Genomic DNA, 21,399 nt, shown 5'->3' on the forward strand with positions numbered 1-21,399 from the left:
ATAAAAAGTTACCGTAAGTGGAAAATAATATCACAGAAGGACAAAATGTTTAAGAGCTGTAGAAAGACAACTATATTCACTCAAGCGTATTCTCCAGTCAAACTGCAAATAGCTTTATTGTTTAACACTGCAAAATTTGAATTAGGACATCAGTAATTAGATAATCAGGAATAAGCAATTCTCTTTTAAAAGTTCAAAAATAAGAACAAAGCAATTTAATTATCAAGTCAGAATAATACAGCTGAAACTACAATTAACCACAGAGAGAAGCAGCACCTTCCAGGAAGAAGTGATCTTCTATTAGAAATAATTACATGGCTGGAAGTAGAGAAAAGAACTCCCAGGATGCAGCTTCATAATTTGTGTGGATATAGGAAATGACTAGATGCAGTCAAAATTAGCACATCATCACAAAAAGGGGTTCCACTGCTATTCATGTGCACCCACAGCTGCCCATCTATGTATGAGCCAACTGTAGGAAACTATCCCACCCCACAAAAGAAACCAGTTTTCTGCATCTTCAGCAAGCTGAGTGGACTGGCCGAAGTGTGCCACATGCACCAGAGTAAGGAAGGCTATGAAATTTGCAGCTGTGATAGGAGTACACTTGCAGTACCTGCAACTCATTGATCAACTCAATGGATGTTACAATCACAACCCAAGTTGGGGCCGCCGCAGTTACCCATTCCCATTCTTGCACTGGCACTCACTCGCACTCACATTTAAAATCACAAAAAAACCAGAAATTCAGAGAGATCGTTAAGCCTAAAATTAAACTTCCAAATACAAAGTAATTTTTCATATGAATGAGCTCACTTTATGATTATGTCCTAGTGACTGTTCAGCGACAGAGGTCTGAGAACATTTTTAAACTTTGCTAACTATCTAAACGTGGCAACCTCATTTATTTCTGATCGATCTGCCACAAGAGACTAACTTCCCATAAAAAGGATAAGAGAAGTGCGGCCAAGGTTCTCAAGGTAAATAGATGCCAAGTGCAAAATAAGACACAGGGAAGTTACCTGAACTATGAGTGTATGCAGTATACTGTAATAAAGCTTGTTATGAAACAGGCAATCTATAACAACTTCAAACCTGCTATAAAAAGACTGCTTTTAGTAGTCTTCAATCTTACAATATGCTTGCCTTTTCATTTTTCAGATGTGCATCCTTATGACCTAGTTGATTTTCCTTGGACTTCTCTACACCTTTAAAAAAAGAACAGGAAACATTTTACACTACAAATTAATCTGAGAGCACTGCATAAAACTTAGGTTATATACAGGGTTACATTAGACACTTTTACCAAACCCAAAATACTTGCAATAAAATTTTCCATGAAAACCATTTTCCTCAAATTAGTATCATTCATGCTTAAAATGGCCCTGTAGGTTCCTCAATATGCATATGCAAAGCATGCTCTGTCCCCATTAAGGAAAAATTAATTCAAATTCGCGGCAAAGCAGACCTTTTCCACAGTATTCTGAACGGGCATTACTATAATACCATAAATATGCATATGTCTTTCTTTCAAGAAAACACATCCCATCTTGGCCAAAGTAAAGGTGGGGGCATAGGCAAGGAAAAAAAATGAGAAAAAAAGAAAATAAAAAGCAAAAAACACTCCATGCACGTCACATAGTTCAACTGTTTTCTTGGAACTAGGCAGCATTTTTCCACAATAATTTTCTTCAGTAAAACACTATACGCATATACATCTTTAGCACATCACACCCTACATCATGCTTCATCGACAGAGGATAATTTTTTCACATTGTTCATCTTGTGATAGAACAGGTATTACAAGATCAGACAAGAACAGAGAGCAAGAAGAATTCAGACTTATTAAATTGACAGAGAGGTAACAACTAGCACCCCAAGAAGCAGGATGGCTACCAGTGCTGGGTCTAAGACCGAGCCTTGGGCCACAGCACCACTGTTAGCCTGGGCCCACCACTGAACTACCAGTGATACTCAGCCTACAGCTCTGAAAGCAGACAGATGCTGTAGTTTAAGGAAGGCTTTGTAAACGCACCTCAGCACTTTGCACCACGCTAAATCAAACTGTTAGGACAGACTTTCTCTTTTCTGCCCTCAACACTGCCCAGCAGCCCCAAAAAGAAGAGAAGAAAGTACAGACTGGGATAAAAGCACAAGGGGCAACAGGCTAGCAGCAATTACAAACTGAGTATTGACAGGAAGAGGAACGGGGGAAAAAGAAAACTCCACTGAAGTGCAGGTCTCTCCAGAGTTTGCAGTTAGTTAGGATCCCTTTATCTCTAGATTTTTTTCCTGTCCAGGAAAGAGACACCTCATGAGCAAAATATGGTTTTGCCCCCTCCTAACTCCTGGTCCATACCAAGCACAATATTCCACTGATGTTTTCAGCTATGAAATTTGCATTACCAGCAAGACACTTTCTGAATCTAATGTGCTTATACTTACGACTAATGTCAAACAAAGCATGAGGTGATCCATTTCTATTTACTGAAAGTTAAAAAAAAAAAAATTGTCGAGGCAAACCAGCATCCTGTAACTTAAAATACTAAAAAAAAAAAAAACATTTTCAAAGAGTAACAAGCTTAGCCTTCAGAAGAAACCAAATTTACATGCAGTTTCATGTTACTATGTGTATAATCAGTTATTTATCTCCAGCTCAGACTTCTAATCTGAGCTGTTAGAATAGCAAATATCGCATAGCTTCAAACATTTTAGGTTTGGTTTTCTTGACACTTCCTACAACAAGATTATAAATTTAGCAGAGATAGTAACTGAGCACTTTTACTTCATTATTCACAAAATTCAGCATTTTTAATTGTGTCACAGCTACTTTTCCTTGACAAATTCACCCTCCAGAGGAAATGATGAGGATTTTACTTCTCTCCTTCAGCACACAATATTCAGTATGACAAGTACCCAAAAAGCTATGCAACCTCGTATCACCAGATGGCAGTAGAAACCCATCCTTGCCTTCAAACTCAAGGGCACATGGAACCATTACAAGCCCTACTGCCAAGATAACCACAGAATTTCACCCACTAGTTCAACATTGCAGATATTTGCCCTATTTGAACCCAATATTTACCTTCTAAAGACACAGTTTTTCCTGTAAGTAAAATTTAATCTTTGAAGAATTATCCACAAAATAGAGTTTAATAGTTTGAAACAGACCAGACATGTCAGGTTTTGGTTTTTTTAAGGGAGGCAAACTTTTCCTTTTCTCCAGATCCACACGGATCAGCTAAAGCTACATATACAAGCAGTTTCCTAAAAAGAATTCGAATAAATTTGTTCTTAAGCCTACACTAGAAACAATTGTGATTAATTACTACATGGAAAACAAGAGCAAGAAAAGCTAGTCATGCGATTTGCTGCCACTAAATGCTTATTTCATTCTTTGACTCCCCAGTGAATACAGACTTAGCAGCACTACGAAGACAACAGCAAGTTAATTTGGCTAAAGATACCAGACATTTTCAGGGGGGGTGGGGGGGTGGTATTTTTTTTTTTTTTTTTTAAAGACTACGTAATTTTTACATCTTGACAGAGAGTGAATGGATTAAGAGTAGATAACATAATACGATACAGATATCACAGTACATAGAGTTCCCCAGTCTAAGGCAAAAAACATCACACAGGAAAAATTAAGGAAGGGAATGACAAGGTAGCAAGAGAAGCAGCATGGCAATTAAAATTAGGCAGAACAGAAATCTGATTTTCTTTATAATAATCTGGATTTTGGTCCAAATGTGGATTAATTTTAAAATGGCACTGCATATTTCTTCAAATGTTTATCACTGATTTAGACAGCAATTAATTACTACCCTCTTCACTGCTGCACCACCAGGCTCCATGGATCCAATACTTCACTGTTGAAAGAAGAGCCTGAACTGTTATTTACATAAAATTGAGGCTGCAACACCACCTCCACAAGAACAAATGCTAGATTTAAATCCATCAATCAGCTAACGTTCCAGGATCTAGTTCTCAGGAGAGGAAAAAAACCCAACAACAAAAAACAACAACAACAAAAAAAACCCACCACACCAAAATTCAGCAAACCTAACTTCCTATCTACTTCTTTACAGAGATACAAGACTGGCAGACTATGAAATGCACAGATTTGAGAATAAAAATTCCATTTGCAAAACCTCCATAGTATCCACAACATTCCAAGTAAGATTTGGCCAAGTCAAAGATTTGCTAAGGCACTTTTAACATTATCTAATTTTCTCTACCAGCAGGAATTTGTTCACTCTTCCCCTAGAATTTAACAAGGAGTGCATTGTACCAAACATGTGTTTAAAGGACAGACATGAGTCTGGAAAGTTCACAGGCCTTCTGGCAAGTTCCCAGTACCCCTAATGATCTTTAAGTATCTATTCCAGGGTAAAGTTAGTTAATACTGTAAATTAAATGTATACATTAACAGTTTGGCATTCTTATCTACTTTTATACCACATAACAGGAAGAGGGGAAAAAAAACCCAACAAAATTGAGGGTAGTGGCAATACTCTAGATTCTTGCACTCACATAACATTATTTAATCAGAAAACTCCCAGCAAATGTCACAGTTAAAGTTTAATTCCTTTTCTAATCCTGGAAATCTGAACTCTCACATTTTTTCCTTTTAAATAGGGACTACAGGTTTGTCATTGTTTTATTTGTTTGGGTTTCAATTTTTCAACTGAAAATAGAAACACTTAAGTTAGCTAAGATTTACTCACTCTGGTTATTTTTTCTGCTACTCTGAACTTCTACAGGAACAGACTGTAAAGCCGCCATAATTCTCTGAGCAGTATCAGATAAAGGCACTTTAGAAATCTCACATCCTATGTATGATGTGCACCGTTCCATTTTTAAGACTAAACCTAAACACAGAACACATGCAAACTATGCATTATATCAGGGCCACAGAACAGTCTGTACTTACACTCTGTTGAAATTAAAGACAAAATATAGTGAACATTCAGCCATGTATTCTCCTCAATTGAAATAACACCTCCTCCCTGACACATCTATCAGTTACATATAATGTTATATGTATGCAATAAAAATGAGCAAATTGTAATAATTTACAAAACCTTACTTGAAATTGTTCTAATAGTATGATAAAAATTAAGCAATTCTACTAAGTACAGCTAAATTCTAATTAAAAAATCTGATAAATAAAACAGTAGTTGTCATTTGTCTGAAATACTGACTAATTTAAAGATGTTGAGGATGGGGGAAGTATCTAGCGTATGCATATATTTATTGTTATTAATGCTCAGATTTTATCAAGAAAAAAACCAACTTACATGTAACTGCCAAAATACAGCCAACACAAGATGAAAGTAACAGTATTACTATCATGACATAGAAACATTAGTGACATGATTTCTGAAACAACACAACAGACCTACTTTTTAAACTTTGTATAATTGATGTGCTCAATTACTATTAAATATTAGTAACTTTAAAATAGTTACTATTTGTCAATTTAAGAAACTGGTCAACAACATCTAAAGGCTCTACAAGGTTTGATTGCACTTATTACTGTTCTAAATATTATTATTTTTTGAAAAAGTTGCTTTTCCAGTTGGCATGTAGCCATATTCCATAGCACACACAAATACTTGAGAAAGTCCCTAAATACAACACATATGGGAGAATTAGAAACAACAGTGTCCATACCGATGACTTATCTTTACAGTTAGACAAGAACAATGCATAAAACTTACCACAAATGTAAGATAAATATCCAACATTTTCAAAATACTTAAAAGCATTCAAGCTGTACAAGTCAATTGCTCTACTGAAACTGCTGTTCAGCAAAATATTCCTACACAATTTATAACTGGAGTCCTGTTACTCTGGTCTTCTCCCACTAAATCCAGCACAGAAGCAGACTGTCAATTATAACCATCAAGCAAACAACATTTCCTCTGCTTACGTGGAAATATTTTTCTTAGCTCAAGACCATAGGCAGATTGCAAATCTGAATTCTCACAAGTACAAATATTTGTATCCAGATTCAAGGAGGAACATCCATCAGGTTGCATTAGTACTGCCCGTATCCATCTCACTCAAATTTTATAGTAAGCATGCAAAAGGGAGAGGCAGAATGGCTTTCTTTCCCCTGACATTCCGGAAGTCAGAAGTATAATCTTTTCCCCTGCATAACTTCTCCTAATATAATTATTTATATATACATATATAAAAATATATAACAGCAACACTTCACACAGAGCAAAAATACTCCAACTTCTCAGGATGGGAGGTAGCAGTCTAAAAGCCTCAGGGGCAGTCAAAATGAGAACCTAGTAAATGAGATACAAACAAGGCAGTACACATGAGAATAGGCCTAAAACCCACACACAGATTCACCATAAATACTGACAACATTGAACTGAATTTAGTGTTTGGCATTTAATAATAAACACAATGTACAGAGTTAAACAGCATGAAATCCAGATATAAAGACATCCAAACCAGTAAGTTAGAAAAAATATTTAAAACAATTTAAAGTTATACTCACATAAAAGTTAAGCCTGCCATCAAAATAGTTTTAAGACTACTGTTATTGAAGTTAATTTACTAGCCTTCATCAATATCTACAATGCTTGGAAGCAAGAGCAGCTGATCCCATCAAAATATAAAAGAACGGAAGTTATCATACCATAAAAGCCTATTTAGGTCCATTGGTGTATTAGGAAGCTATATAAAGATTTGATAAACAAGCTAACAATGCACATGAAAGTCTAAGTACAAAAGCCTCAGGACTCTGAATTGCAATGCCTATCATAAATTACAGAACAAACTCAGAAGTCCAAAAGGTAAATCCAAAATTATGGATGGACATTTTATGTATGGACTGGTTTAAATGGAGAAGATCTGAATGGTCTACGAACAGATGGTCTTGGTACTTGAAACAGATTCTGGTACATATTGCAACATATTTCTAACAAAACCAGATCTTCTAAGAACTGTAAGGGAAGCAGTCACAGAGTATCTGCCTTGGAGAACTCTCCTCTTCAGAAAGAGCACACTACATTCACATTCAAACATCTTCTCCACATCTATTTTTCAGCTCACATATCAAAGGTTCTCAGCACGCAAGAAAACTTATATCAAGGGTATGAAATGTTCCTTTCTGTGCTATGCTGTGTGCAGTGGAAATCAACATACAGGCTAAAAGAGCAGCCTGAATGTAACTCACTCAAATAACCTAGGTATTACTTCAGAGCAAAGAACTTAAGACAGTTCTGAGATTTGAACTTGGTGGGCAGATGCCAAAAGCCATAAAAGCAACACACAATCCAAACCTGGTAACGGTGGCAGTTAAACATACATTGCAATGATAGATAAATGTTACCCTTGATAAGCTAATACTTATTCCATAAACTTGTAGGGAGTTTACATAAATATGTTTTCCTTTAAGAGTACATTGAAGTTTAAACATTAAGAACTCCACTGGTGGTAAAACTAATCTTCGAGACCACTGGCTTTAGCCTTAGACTGCTGCTCAAGCTTCTCCACCAGTTCCTTCAAGTAGTCTTCATCTTTGAAAAAATACATATACAAGTCTCTCTCCATCTGATGCAGCTTATTGGACTCTAAAAAGTTTCTCTTTGACTTCACATTGGCCATCAGATCCACAAGGAGTTGACTTAGTTTATTTAAATCAACTTCCAGTTGATTAAACTGCTCAGTAAGTTCCTAACAAAAAAAAACCAAGACAAAACATTATTACTTTTATAATGTTAATATACTAGTGGAACTAGAAATAAAAAAAATTTTTGCTTTTGGAAGCCATTTTCACTTTAAGTGAAAAGTAAATCACAAAAACTAGAAATGCAGGTGATAAGGGATTCCATTCAATTAATGTAATTTTTGAGCTCCACGTAACAGTACTCGCATCAAGTTATGAAAATATGACTTCATTTACTTGTTTACTAGTTTACCAGACAAGTTAAGACCCTAAGAATCTGGCCCTCAACTACATAGGTGGTTGAATGACATTTTCAATCAATTACAGGTCTCCATAGCTAGTCAAATCTTAAAAGGTAACCAAAAAAAAACACAAAAGCTAATTCTATTTTAAAATTAAATCATTGATTATCAGCTACAATTTTCCCAACTGTCATTCTTATCACGGTTCACTGTAAGCAGGCTAGTCATCTATTTGCACATTATCTCCTTACTAAAGCAATTACTTTTATTGAGAATACTGAAGCAACAGTAAGAGAAGTCACTATGTTTTAGGAAATAACTTTCTATTGATTAAAAGTATTTGGACTGATTTAATAATATGTAATCCCTAAATACGTACTGTTCCTATTACAAAGTTTCATTTTTTATTAAAAACTGTTCTATATGTTGCAAATTCAATTGACAGATGGAAGTGTTAAGTATATTTTTATGTATTTAACCAAGGAAATATTATATATATATATTATATATAAAAGACTATATAATATATATTATATATAAAAGACTATATAATATATATTATATATAAAAGACTATATAATATATATTATATATAAAAGACTATATAATATATATTATATATAAAAGACTATATAATATATATTATATATAAAAGACTTCCCTCAATCTACTTTTGAGCCATCTACAATTATTTAAAAAACAGAACAAGTTGCATTTAACAACCCCTATTCCCATTTAGAACAGGCTCTAAATCCAACACCTGGGAGCTCTGTAGCAGGACTACCCTACAACTGTCCTTCAAAATTCTGTATTATTTTGTCCAAATGAGCCACACATGGCCAGCCTTTTTAAGGGGCAAAACCATACAATTCAGGTGTTACAGGTAATGGGGGAAAAGCTTGTCTGAAATAAAGACAAAATTAAATTAGTGTTTCAGTGACACCATAACCAGACAATATATTTCCCACACCATAAACGTACTAGCAATATATGATTGTATACACCTTTGAAAGAGATAAAGTTACACACAACAATTTGCTTGGAAAGAAAAAATTATTAGCTGCCACCATTCACAACATCCAACATTTGTTAAGAACAATGTAAATACTGTGCCCATCGCCATTATGCTAATAAATTTGTGGCTGACATGTGGGAGCTAGTCTGGGTGTCAACAACGTTCGTACATTTCTCAGTAAAAGAATATGGCACACATTAATGTAATACTTTGAATAACTAGATCTAAAGGGCTTACCCGACTACCGAACTGTATCTGATTTTCTCCATGATACAGAGCACCATGAAGGGTTTCTACATCACTTTTTAGTCTGGACAAAAGAAGAGACTGTTCTTGAGAAGATGCTGCTAGCTGATCTTGTACTGTAGCACAGTCCTGCTTTAATTTCTGAGCCATCTGCTCCAGGCTTTCATATGTCTTAAACAATTGCTGTTTTTTATTTTCTCCTTCCAGAAGCTGATACAACCTGTAACAAAAGACGTTAGACACAGAAGCATTTTTAAGTTTCCTAAGCACTCCTGTCATTAGGCAAGAGAAGATTTCATGTTGAGAAGTCTGAGCAGTACTGCCTTTACTAGTCTTCTGAGTACTTTTATTGCTGTATCTCACACAGATTTCCTGATGCTATCTATATATAGCTAATACAAGATTAATAGGATTCCAAAATATTTCAATATTAAATTAACAGCAATTAAATACCAAAGTAACAGTTAGTAAGTACATAATGAATGCAAATAGAAGCTGACAGTGTGTTTTTGCCAACTATCTTCCAACACTTCAATAACTGCAAAGATACAATTTTTTTTAAGTGCTGAAAAACAGCAAGACTTCAGTGGCCAACAAGAAGAGCAATCTTTATCACATTTGCAAGCTTACTGGAGTATTTCCCATTTCTTATCTTTGAAGAGACTGCTAAGAAATTCTCCAATAGTTACAAGTCATGCAAAATAGCAATACTTGCTATATCAAACTGTACCCTCACACTGCATCAGGAATAGTTCAAATATGATTACAGATAACCTTGCTCAATTGCTGCTACCACTTTTGCATATTAAAATCTTCAGGAGTTGAGCCCCAATATTGAATCAGATTGGCTTTAATAAGAGCAGAAGCTCTATTTCAAAAGTAACCAAGTTTCTTTCAAGTGTCTTCTGCTTACAGACCCTTTAGGATTTATAACTCTTCCAACTTCCCTCCCCTTTTTAAGAAAAAAAGTGAAAAACTAGCCAGCCAACAGTGATTCGGAGACTTAATAATAAACATGTTATGTTGTCAATGCAAACACACAATGGGAGCAAAATTAATGCTGCCTAAATCTTGCAGTTATTCACTGCGCAAGGCCATATCACTTAGTAATATTAAAATGGTGCTTAAGTGTTTTTTAAAGGAGGAAAAGTCTGACATTAAACTTTTTGATGAGGTATGTTGTATTAAGTGTTAAAGTCTTGAAGTGACAGCAACACAGCACACATTCCTACTGTATCACCTGAGCTACAGTGAGCCTTAATTAGAAGGTGATAGAAGCCTAATAGAAGGTGAAAAAACAGAGTCTTACAAGGGTGACAGGACACTTAAGCCACATGGCAAATCAAGCAGTAAAAATGAGCTAGAAATTTCATGTATTGAAGGAGTCATTCCTCTCTTCTACCACACGGGGGTTTCGCAAGCTAAGCTGATGAGGCCATGCACATCATCTGGGAAATCATTGTTGTCAACAGATCTCTACATCTATACTTCCACAATTACTGTCAAGAGGTCCTAGATCAGGGCACCACGTCAGACAGGCACTGCTTTAAATATACCTTACATTCTGGACATTGCTCAGTAATGCTTCAGCAATATTGACAAGACTGGTAATTGAACTGAGTTTTTACTCAGGCAAACCTGAAAAGAATTTCAACGAGCAAGCAAGAGGCAAGTCTCATATCTTGACCTCAGTTCTTGAGAATTCAAACTACTAACTAGTTACAGGAAGTAAGTAAGAACCCAGCAACAGAAAAGGCTTAGCTTGCCTAAGCCTTTAGCCCCCCCATATTATGTCAATTTAAGTCAAAGTTCAATAGTGACTATAACACTTACCTGCAAGAGAAACCATCCTTTGAACTAATAGTGTTTCTTGGCTTTGCGTGTTGAGTTGGCTCAGTTATCAGATGTAGTCTCTGCTGCAACTCATTACTGCTCTGTTTCAGAGATTCTACCAAACTCTCAACTTGACAGCAAATCTCTTTATGTTTCTTCAACTCCATTTCATAGGCTAGCTCAATAAGTTCAAATGATGCTTTCTGTCTTACCAAATGCCTGCATATTTCATCTTGTCTTGACGCATAACAGCCCTGCTGAGCAATCTGATGATCCAAGTATCCTTTCACCACTGGTGTGATCAGAAGTTGTGCATTCTCTTTAACAAGGGGAACCAGCTCTTCATTTCTTATCCGAGTTATATCTTGTTTAACTCTTGAAATTTCATCATTGAAACTAGATATTCTGGCTGCAAAGCTTTCTTGCTTTCCAATATCCTGCATAAAACAAAACGTTTGTCAAATTTCTTCATGGCTCCCTCCAAACAACTTCCCTAACACATTTTTTTCAGTTCACACAAGATTCATGTACTTACATTACATTAAAATCACAACATCTTTTCTATCTACAAAACTAAATGAAAACTTCACAAGCAGTTTTCCAGAACTTTACAACATAAGGCAAACAGATTTACAAAGTAGATACCAAATAAATGTATTTCAGTAAATAGTAATTCCATTCTATTGCAGGGACAGGAAACAATTTATTGTGTTAAAAACAGAAGAGCTGTATTTTACTCAGCACCCAGGTTTCAAGCATGCCTAACTGAAATCTCACACACAAATATAATTTCTTATATTCAGTTGGATGTCTATCAACACTGCTATCAGAATCAATCTTCTTCAAATGACTAATCAATCAAGTCCTATACGGTAGGCATTCATAAATGAGAATATACAAACTGACATAATGCCTCAAGTTAGTCCACGATTGGCCTAGGCTAATATTTTCCCTTCTGTTAAAATTCTGTCACATTCTTAAATGACAGTAGCTATATCTGCCCATCACTCACTTGTTGAGAGATTTCTGGGGTTTCAAATACCAGACTCATTTATTTGGTACAAATACTTGAGCTTCTAGAGAATCAGTGAACTGAAACTTTTCAGTTTATGCCACTGAATATAAACAGGAATACATTTATCATATTAGCTCCTCAATACCACAAAATTTCAACCAAAGTTATGCTTTTGTTCGTTGTACAAACAACTGAGAGTCAGTTATAATTTGAAGTTTCAAAGTTAAACTAGAAAGGTACTAACAAATTCTAGGGTTATAAAGGCAGCAATTCTGGAAACTAGAATTAAAAGTACTCTAGCATACTTGAGAATTTCTAACTATAGAAACCGGAGCTATTACACAAGAGTTTTGTGGGCAAGACTAAAACTTCATAAAAGTGCCGTTTCCCTATGTAAAAACAGTTCAAGTAACAGTAACTCAGCAATTCCTTTTACTAGATCTAGTTGAACACGCCTGCCTGATTAAAACTTCACTACTTTCTACCACCTTTTGCAGCTTACCTTGTTTAAGGACTGCAGCATGTTCTCTGCACATTTTATAGCTGAACTCACACTCTCCTCTTCAGACTGCATCCGAATTAGCTGATGTTGAGCACAAATATACGCTGTCTGTAGCCTGGCAATCTCTTGACTCTCTTCACAAACTTCATTACTGTCATCACAAACGACTTGTTTGCTTGTATCTACAAGCTGAAAGCTGCCTTCATGTGAATTTTCAACCCATTCAGACATACATAAACCACCACTCTTACCAAGGTACGAGGCAAGTGCTGCAGTGCTTTGTTCTTCCCGAGACAAATACTTGTCCAAAGAAAGTTGGGAAAAAAACACTGGATGCAGATCTGACCCTTGTTCTGAATATGAAGCTGTGAAGAAGGAAGCTAGTTTCTTAGCCGCATCCATAAGAGAGATCAGTTCATTATTAAGCTTACTATTTGCTGCATTAAACGCTTCCAGTCCCTCTTTCAAATCTTTATGTACTTCTTTCTCTTTGCTTGTTAATGTTTCTAACACATGGCTGTTTGCAGAAATCATCATTTGGAGCTTATTATGCCGATGTATTTGAAGGTTTTTTAACTTCTGAAGAGTTTGAAGCTCATCCTCCAATTTCTTCAGTTCCTCCTCCTCTTCCTCTTGACTACTGTCCTTTGAATCTATGGGCTTCAGGGTTCTAAGGGCTTCATCCAGTGCACTTCCTTCCAAAATGGGCTTGCCAGACTCAAGAAGATTATCAAAATCTTGCAGTTCTTTTTCAGATACCACATACTGCTCATTTACATTTCCACAAAACCACTCCAGAAACAACCTGCTTTCCAAAGACTCAAACAGCCAGTCAAAATCATCTCCATTAAGCTCATCAGCTTTTGGATATCCAATTTTCTTCAGAGTTTTCACAAAATCATTTCCACAGCTCATGATTCAAATAGTTTTGTAATCAGAAAAGATCCAAATGCATGAAAAATTTTGAGGTATTATTCCAGTTGTAATTTTTTTGTTATTTAAAATGAGTATTCAGTATTTTAATAAAAAAACTGTACAGAAAAAAGGAAGTGTCAGATCACACCAGAAAACAGCATGCTATTCTGGATTAGAGTGGCTATTCAAACACTAGAAACCCGTTTTTATTTCAGGGATACCTCGATATATTTTGTTCATCGAATCAGGACTCGTATTTTTACATCAAATAAAATCCCTGATCTTTGCAGTCTCTTTATGGTTTTGCTTAATTCACATAAATTTACTATTAAAATAGAATACTACCACCAATTTAAAAGCAACAGGTGTAAATACTGAGTAATTCACTAGCCTGAAAAAGTGATTTACTTATATAGTTTTACTCACGTGAAATAAAAAACCCCACTCACAATCATTTTACCTCTTCCAAAATGCGAGGAAATTTCAGCTTGTCCTGAAAAGGAAACTACAGTGATGTCACACTGCACTTCAAGCTTACAAAGTTAGGGCTTTTTACTTCAACTGCAAGCAGAATCTTGTCTCCTAAACCTTCATTTCAAAGTTTCCTCTGAAAATGGAACAAGAAATCCTCTGACATAAAAACATGTCAACATAATAATGCGGGGTTATGACCAATTATAAAAAATTAAGATCAATGTAAACACTCTTTGACAACAGTCACAACTTAAAAGTTACAACAAAAAAGGAATTTGTTTGTTTGCTGGGAAACAGCAAACCAACAGTCAGTTTCGGGATCCTAAAGTGAGAGCAACAGACAGCAAATAATAGGATAAATTATCAAGAAAGTCAGGAGACCTTGTCTGCAATATTCTGGTAATATCCAGGGTTGGTTTGGGGTTTTTTCCACCAGTCTGGTATTACTTAATACTTTGTTTCTAGAGCATACATTCCACCAGAAAACCCCGGTTTGCCAGACAGCCTGGAGGGCATGAATGTTTAACAAGTAAATGCATTCTTCTAAAATTCTGTATTTTATATAGCTTAAGAGTTCCAAATTATATAAGAAATAATTTGTTGCTTAAGTTTCACATCACTAGTCAGTCTTTCAACTGCCCTCTGCCTTCCATGCTAAAAAGGGGCTGTCGTTAAAATAAATAAATAAATAGGCGCGCACATAGCGCTGCGCATGCAGACCATTAAGGCCCGCTGACATTGCCGCTCAAGCCGCCAAACGCCACAAAGAGTATCTTCGGACCTCTGAGGAAGCCACCCACGATCCCCGTCCCCAGCATGGGACGCCCCACCGCCACAGCCAGACCAGCCTGCAGGAGCGGGGCCTCCAGAAGCTTTCTCCCCGCGCCGAGGAGCCCAAACGCCCGCCGGCCCGGTCCCAGCTCTGGGGCAGCTGCCGCCCTACAATCCCAAGGAGATCTCGGCTAAGAGCCGTCCCGGAGCAGAACAGGGCAGGGTGAGGAGCCGGAGGGGAGAAGAGGTGCGGCGGCGGCTGTCCCCCTCCCGGTGCGAGCGAGCCCCGACCCCACACCGCCCGCTACTCACCAGAGCGCTCCTGCCTCAGCGACTGCACGGAGGGGAGGGGGGAGGGGCGCAGAAAATGGCGGGAAGACTGAGGGAGCGCGCGGGCCGCGCCCCCGCGCCAACCGCTCGAAACGCCCGCCACGCGCTACTCTCGCGCGGCCTCCCTTGCGCACCGGCCGGAGCGCCACGCCCAGCCGCCGCGTGCGCCTGCGCGCGCCTCCCGCGCGGGGATTGGGCGGTGTCGGCCCGCTTACCAGTGACGTCACGTGGGCGGGCAAGCGGCGGCTGGGCAGCTGTGCTCCTCAGGGCGCCGGCCTCAGGCTGCCCGCCCCCCGCCCCCCGCCCCGCGCCCAGCGCCCCGCGCCCCGCCCCGCCCCGCCCCGCGCCCCTCAGCCGCAGCCTGTCCTGGGCCTGGGGCCTGGTGCGCTCAGCATGTGGGAGGGAGGAGGCCTCGCTGCGGTTGGACCTTACTCGCCTCTGACCAAAACCGGGCCGCAGACCTGCGTGGCCACCAGCCTGCCCAAAGCTGAGAGACGTGGCTAATGGAGACCACTGGTACCACCTCTGTGTCCACGGTTGGGTTGCTGTATTGGTGATCCACCCCTGCGTAGTCTTCTAGTATTTGTTCGCGGACGTAATTGGTCTAACACATTTCAGAACCCGCAGATACCCCGCAAAACTCCACAACAAATTCCATAACACCGATACCTGCTGCTTAAAAAAGCACTTCCTTAATTGCCTTTTAACCCTCTCAGTCCCGTCAGATGACTCCTGGCTTTAGCATTGCGGGATTTGCTGAATGCCACTTGTGCGTTTACCTTATCTATGGCCTTCACAGCAATTCGGAAACCACCAGCACATTTCCTTTCAGCTTTGTCCTGTCCAGTTTGGAGAGTTCCAAAACCGGGCCTCTGCAAAACAAGGGCTCCATTCTTTCCATTATTCCATCTGAACTTTTTACAACATCACTGTGCCTTGCTTGAGGTGCAGAGACAACACTGCATGCAGTCCCCAAGGTGTGGGTGCACCAAGGTTTTCTACAAAACCCATGTTTCCAATACTCTTCCTTAACAATGCTCCCTGTTTTCTTGGATTTTTGGCTGCTGCTGCCCAGGCAGCCATCAGAAAGCTCTCAGTAATGACTGCGGGACCTCCTGTGCATTGTGAGGGCTGCTTCTGAGTCGAGCATCATGTAATTGTTTCACTTAACAGTTTGAGCGTTCTTTACCAGCCACTCTTCGGGTTTAGCCATCTTCATTTCCTGTTTACATTTTGCGTGCCACATTTTTCTGGGCTCCCCTACTTGCCTTGCAATAGCCTCCTTAACTTTCTCATTGAGTCGTGTAGGGGGAGGTTTGGGCCACTGTTTTCTGTTTGTGGCAGACGTTTTACCTGGGCTTCTAGTACAGTATTTTTTTAAGTCTTCTGAGTGTTTGTAGGCTTCTTGCTTTTGAACTGCTCATTTAGGGTTTTCTGGCATTTTCCCCCATTTTTGCATAGGTCATTTTCTTAAAATTGCGTATCCATTTGCTTTATTTGTCTTGCTGTCTTCTTACAGTGTTAAGCTTAATTATATTATGGTTACTACTATGGAGCAGCTCAGCCAGTAATAGCTCTTGAATTAGGTCTTTTGCACTGCTGAAGACTAAGTTCCGAGTAGAGTTTTTTTCTTGTGGTTCCTAAGGCCAGTCATTCCAGAAAGAAATCATTCATTGCATCCAGAAATGTTATCTCTCCATTTCACCCTGATGAGGCATTGACCCAGTCAGTATGTGGGTGGCTGAGCCCTCCCACTACATGTCCGAAATGTGCAGTTTTCTAATCTCACTTAATGAAATTGTTGAAATTAATCAACACAGGGAAATGAGCAACCTTGCAGCTGAGCAGAGCTAAGACTGTCTTGCATGAGGTTTTCTAGATCAAAATCAGCACCTGTATCGCCTGCAAAGTGCAGCATGTTGATTTCTGGTATAATGTGGTCTGTGCAAGACTTTTAAATTAAACCCTGACCTGACAGTCAGTTCTCATGGGTAAAAAGAGCTGTAGTGTTGAATTCCTCCCCATCAGATTACAGCCTGATATGCAGCTGCAATTTAGGCTAGCTGAAGTTTTCAAATCCTCTTGCAGATAAGAGTGCATTGCATCTTTTCCGATGGGGAAGGAACAAAAGCATTCACTAGCTTATTTCATAAGACTATGCCATTTCAGTTCAGTCAGTTACTTGCACTAAAATCAGCTTGTCCTACAATAGTATTTTGGAGGGTTATGCTTCACAGTATTTTTTTTTTTCCATTACAGAAATATCAGTGTTGCTCATTTAAAAAATGACTGAGTAAAAGTGAATCTTAAACACCTAGAAAACTTTCTAAAATTCTGCTGTCCTGAGATCAATTCAGCTCTGCTACTGAAGTCCACATCCTAGATGAAAGAAGACACGGCTGATAAAAGATTGTCTATCTTTTGTCTATCAAATTGTCTATCTGGACTGCAGCAACTAATGCCTCCAGTTCCCTGTGTGACCAGTTTCTCTCCCTCCTTCTGAACTCACATGCATATGAGATCCCTCCTCCCTTGTGGCCCTTCACAAAACCTACATCTCCATCTGCGTGGCAGGGCAAGCAGGACTATATGCTCATTCTGTAGCTGGTTTGGAGCTATATACATGCTGGACAGTAGCCACCTCTCGAAAACAGTGAAGAGCTCAACTGGGCCAGCCTTTGGGCACGTTCAGTGCAGAAAATAATTTATTTCTCTTTCAACCGGGACATGGAATTTTCGTGAAAGTTTTCCCCACAGATTATTGTTGCAGCCTCCATCCCATCTCTGCTTTGACAAATTTGGTGAAAATTAGCCGGAAGATTCAAAAGTTATCAAGGAAAGGAGGAGGGGAACAGATGGACAAAAGAGGAGCTGACAGACAGCATGATCTCATAATCCCCGCTGGCATAGGAATTCAGGCTAGAATTGAAATATTTTAGGTCAGAACATTATGCACTTAAAATTCTCATTTTGAAAGAACAAGCCTCTAATGGGAAACAAATTTTCATTTGTTAGAAAATTGATCAGCTTTTAGGGCAGAGATGAAACAACAGCCTTGCCCTACAAACATGCTACAAATACATCTTCAAAATTTCTTACAGCCCCTTTCCCCACCCAACCAGAGCCCCATGTGCTTTAGTGTTTGCTTTTGTAGCCTCTTACGGGTCAAGATTGTTTTTCTCTGATTCATTTTTTTCTTGGTCATGTTTAGTCAAAATATAATTAAAGGCTTACCTTACCCTTTTTTTTCCCCATTCTAGGAGCAGTTGTTTTGCATCTGTGTCCGAGAACTGGAGGGGTTGCTTGGATAGCATATTGCCTTTACAAGCCATTTTATGGTGGATTCCCCCAGATTAAGACATAGACATTTCTGGAAGGATGTCTGCAAACTCTGCACTATTCCATCGATGCTATGTTGCATTTGCTCCACTGCAAAATATGACATTGTTGTGCCTGATACCTCAGAGAGAAGCTATCGGTTACCCATTAGCCAAGGCTGTAGAATATAGTCAAGCAGTGCAGTTGCCACCATATAGGCATTGCAGCTGGCCAGTATAAACCCTCCCACTGGGATGCATCTGTCAGATTAAAAACTTATAAAAATGGTTTGCTTATTACTGCTTTAGGATTTGGTTTTGTTCTGTTTTGTTGTGTGGAAAAAAAAAAACACAGAGGAGACACAGAAGTAAGTTTTTAGCTGGTGAAATGTAAGTGTATAGAAGCTTTTTCATTTTGCATCATACTGCACATCTGCTAGCAGCAGCAGGATGTTAAGGTCCCTGCTGCAGACTGCTAGAGTAGCAACCACTCTTTGGAAACACCTTGTCCTAAAAGGTAATTGATTGCTTTAAACAAATTTATCTTCTGAATTAAGCACAGCTTTTGAAGTGCCATGTGAACTTTTATAAAACAAAGTCAGAAGACAGGAATTTGGCACCAGCTTGCTTTCTCTCCCAAGCACATATATCTTCTCTCTAGAGGAATGGTAGATTTCATTCTGAGACCTTGTATTCCCAGAAGAGCAGGTCAAAGTGATTAGTTTTCTTCAGCTTTGTTGGATTCAATGCCGTAAATACAAAAGAAGCTCCTACATGTTTGGGCTAACACCCCTAGTATATTTAGATATATGATGCACAAGGTGCTTTTTTTTTTTTTTCCCTAGAAAATTGTTTACTCTTCTGACCCTATTTTGGATTAAAACTTTGGGTGGGGCAGATCAGCTGGGCTGTCTGCAAATGAGTTTTGTTCATTAGAAACGGAACCTTTGTGTGGGAATGTACAGCAGGACTCAGCAGGAGCCTCAGCAGGGACTGCAGAGCACCAGCTTGCTCCCTCCTGCTTCTTTGCTCTGCTCCCTCTCTCCAGTCAGGCTCCAGCCAGCTCCTCCCCAGTGGGGCAGTGTTTCCTTTGCACAGCACTGACACAGGAGAGCAAGCTTTCTGGGGCTTTTACAGAGCTGTGTCCTCAGACTGAGGCGTGTAAAATCACAGCAGGTGAGAGGAAATTGGCCTCGTACCAGCAGCAATCCCTCCTCTTCCAAACCCAGCTCTTCTGGCAGCAGCAGTGCCAGCCCGCCATTCCTCCTCTGTCTGCAACACCATAATCGTACCTTTTTTGCCATGACACAGTCCTTAAAAACACCGGGTAATTCACAGTTTCTGCAATAATAATAACTGAGAACTTTGCCGTTGAAACCACTTTAAACTACCTCTTTTAGAGCAAGCTGATAGTTATATCATCATGAATCTGGTTATAATTTAAGGCTCTTTTCCATTTCAGTAGGCTTTGACAAAACATTTTCATCCTGATAGGCAAGGCAAGCTTCTGAACTTTTAATATTAAATTTGAAACATCTATCATGAGCAAAATGATGAAACTTACTTTTCTTATAAACAAATCATAAGACATTACAAATGTAAAAGAAGCTGTACAGGTCATAAACTGTACAGGATTTACAAAAATAGTGCTGCCACATTTGTCATAATTCTGTTACCCCATGCAGTTCTTTCTTGTGCTAAGTGCTGTCCCAAAATATAGCACTGCTAGAAGTTTATTACAGCTTTTTTCCTTTCGGAGATTAATTAATTTATAGTAAGTTAGTAATGTGCTGGACTGTATGTTATACTTATTCTCTGATAGTAGTAATTTCAAAGAAAGCTGTGATAAAAAATAGATTACTATACTTTGTGCGTGAATATTTTTACTGATTCAGCAGCTCAGCATATTTGAATCAAATATAAACATATTGATGAGCTATGATTTCAGTTATTTCTATATTTTTAAGACATCGCTGTATTTAAGTGCAATATGCATGACAAACTGAAACAAAACCCAGTGGATGTCACACACTAGGGTTGAGTATAACAATGCAATTTGCAAAAGCATTTCAGTTCTGTCCCTCCTCTCATCTCTCCCAAACGAAAATGCTCATTTTTGTCTGGCTGTACATCACTTCTGATCTGAATTTTGTATTTGACAAAATACACACACGAAACTTGGAGGCTGCCTTTTAATGATTTTTTTTTTTTCCTGTCTTGTACAGAGCTGGAATGATTTCAAGTATAATTACTTAGAACAGACGCTAATGCATTTCAATTTGCACTTTGTTTTACAGGTTGGTTTGTTTTCAGAAATGTAATAGTGGAAATTTATACAGCACCTATGGTTAGAGACAATTGGGGTTGCATTGGGCCAACATATGTAAAAGAACTTAGGTTTAAATAGCACTCCAGCCTTCATACCAGACTATTAATTTGAATTGCTAAACCTCAATGACCTCCTTATGAAATAGTCATTAAGCCTGTGCGTAAAGATCTGCAAAAAAGAAATGCTATACACAAAAACCAAATGATGAAAAATTAAAAAAAAATGTAAACCACAACAAAATGGTATAAAAATCTGTATTTGTATTATGATGAGATAATGATACAACACAATACTCTGTGTGCTACAGAATGTAGCAAGCACCATGTACGTGCGTACAAATGAATCTGTACAGTATAATACATCTCACAGACTACAAACCATTCCTTTGGCTCTGGGACCCAGTGGCTCTGGCACAGAACCTGCTCGCGAACACCTTCAGGTAACAATTTGACCGGTAAACAGCAGAAGGCTCTCTGTCAGTGCTTCATGTGCACCAAAATTTCATCACTTAGAAATCCGGATTGCACAGACCCTTTCAATGACATAAATTGTGTGTGACCACATTTTACGCCTCTGGTGCAAAACGGAAGGAAGAAACTCTGCAATTGGAGCGCCTTCACTTGCCCGTGGGTGAGTCTCTGGCTGGATGTGCCTCCCCAGGAATCCTTTGCTGGGGTTGCTTTACAATACTTTCGGTAGAAAGAACAGCCAAGGTGA

The 21,399-nt window shown here is 38.6% G+C and overlaps 2 protein-coding genes across 2 annotated transcripts in view; both read right to left on the bottom strand.

The window, feature by feature from the left end:
• POLN (DNA polymerase nu) overlaps positions 1-14,850 on the bottom strand; it is a 112,566-nt gene extending 97,716 nt beyond the window's left edge. The window contains exons 1-4 of the mRNA XM_040592381.1: positions 13,922-14,850; positions 5,993-6,302; positions 4,728-4,871; positions 1,147-1,208 (exon numbers count right to left, since the gene is read on the bottom strand). Of these exons, the coding sequence (XP_040448315.1) occupies positions 1,147-1,208; positions 4,728-4,871; positions 5,993-6,044 (258 nt within the window). The 5' untranslated portion in view covers positions 6,045-6,302; positions 13,922-14,850. The remainder of the gene's footprint in view (positions 1-1,146; positions 1,209-4,727; positions 4,872-5,992; positions 6,303-13,921) is intronic.
• On the bottom strand, positions 6,393-15,179 carry HAUS3 (HAUS augmin like complex subunit 3). The gene is made up of 5 exons (XM_040592388.1): positions 15,019-15,179; positions 12,547-13,954; positions 11,030-11,466; positions 9,188-9,416; positions 6,393-7,701 (listed from the first exon to the last, which is right to left on the bottom strand). Exons 2-5 carry the CDS (start codon positions 13,459-13,461, stop codon positions 7,468-7,470), a joined length of 1,815 nt encoding a protein of 604 aa, XP_040448322.1. The 5' UTR covers positions 13,462-13,954; positions 15,019-15,179; the 3' UTR covers positions 6,393-7,467.
• Positions 15,180-21,399: the final 6,220 nt, after the last annotated feature.

This window comes from Falco naumanni, chromosome 1 (assembly GCF_017639655.2).
Source record: "Falco naumanni isolate bFalNau1 chromosome 1, bFalNau1.pat, whole genome shotgun sequence".
In the NCBI taxonomy this organism is placed as follows: Eukaryota; Metazoa; Chordata; class Aves; order Falconiformes; family Falconidae; genus Falco; species Falco naumanni.

Excerpts from the sequence above, each read along its gene's own strand:
- HAUS3 (XM_040592388.1), bottom strand. The coding sequence starts at position 13,461 with ATGAGCTGTGGAAATGATTTTGTGAAAACTCTGAAGAAAATTGGATAT. Across the intron at positions 9,417-11,029 it reads AAGGATGGTTTCTCTTGCAG|GTTGTATCAGCTTCTGGAAG; the intron begins GTAAGTGTTATA and ends CTTTTGTTACAG. Across the intron at positions 7,702-9,187 it reads AGATACAGTTCGGTAGTCGG|GAACTTACTGAGCAGTTTAA; the intron begins GTAAGCCCTTTA and ends TTTTTTTGTTAG.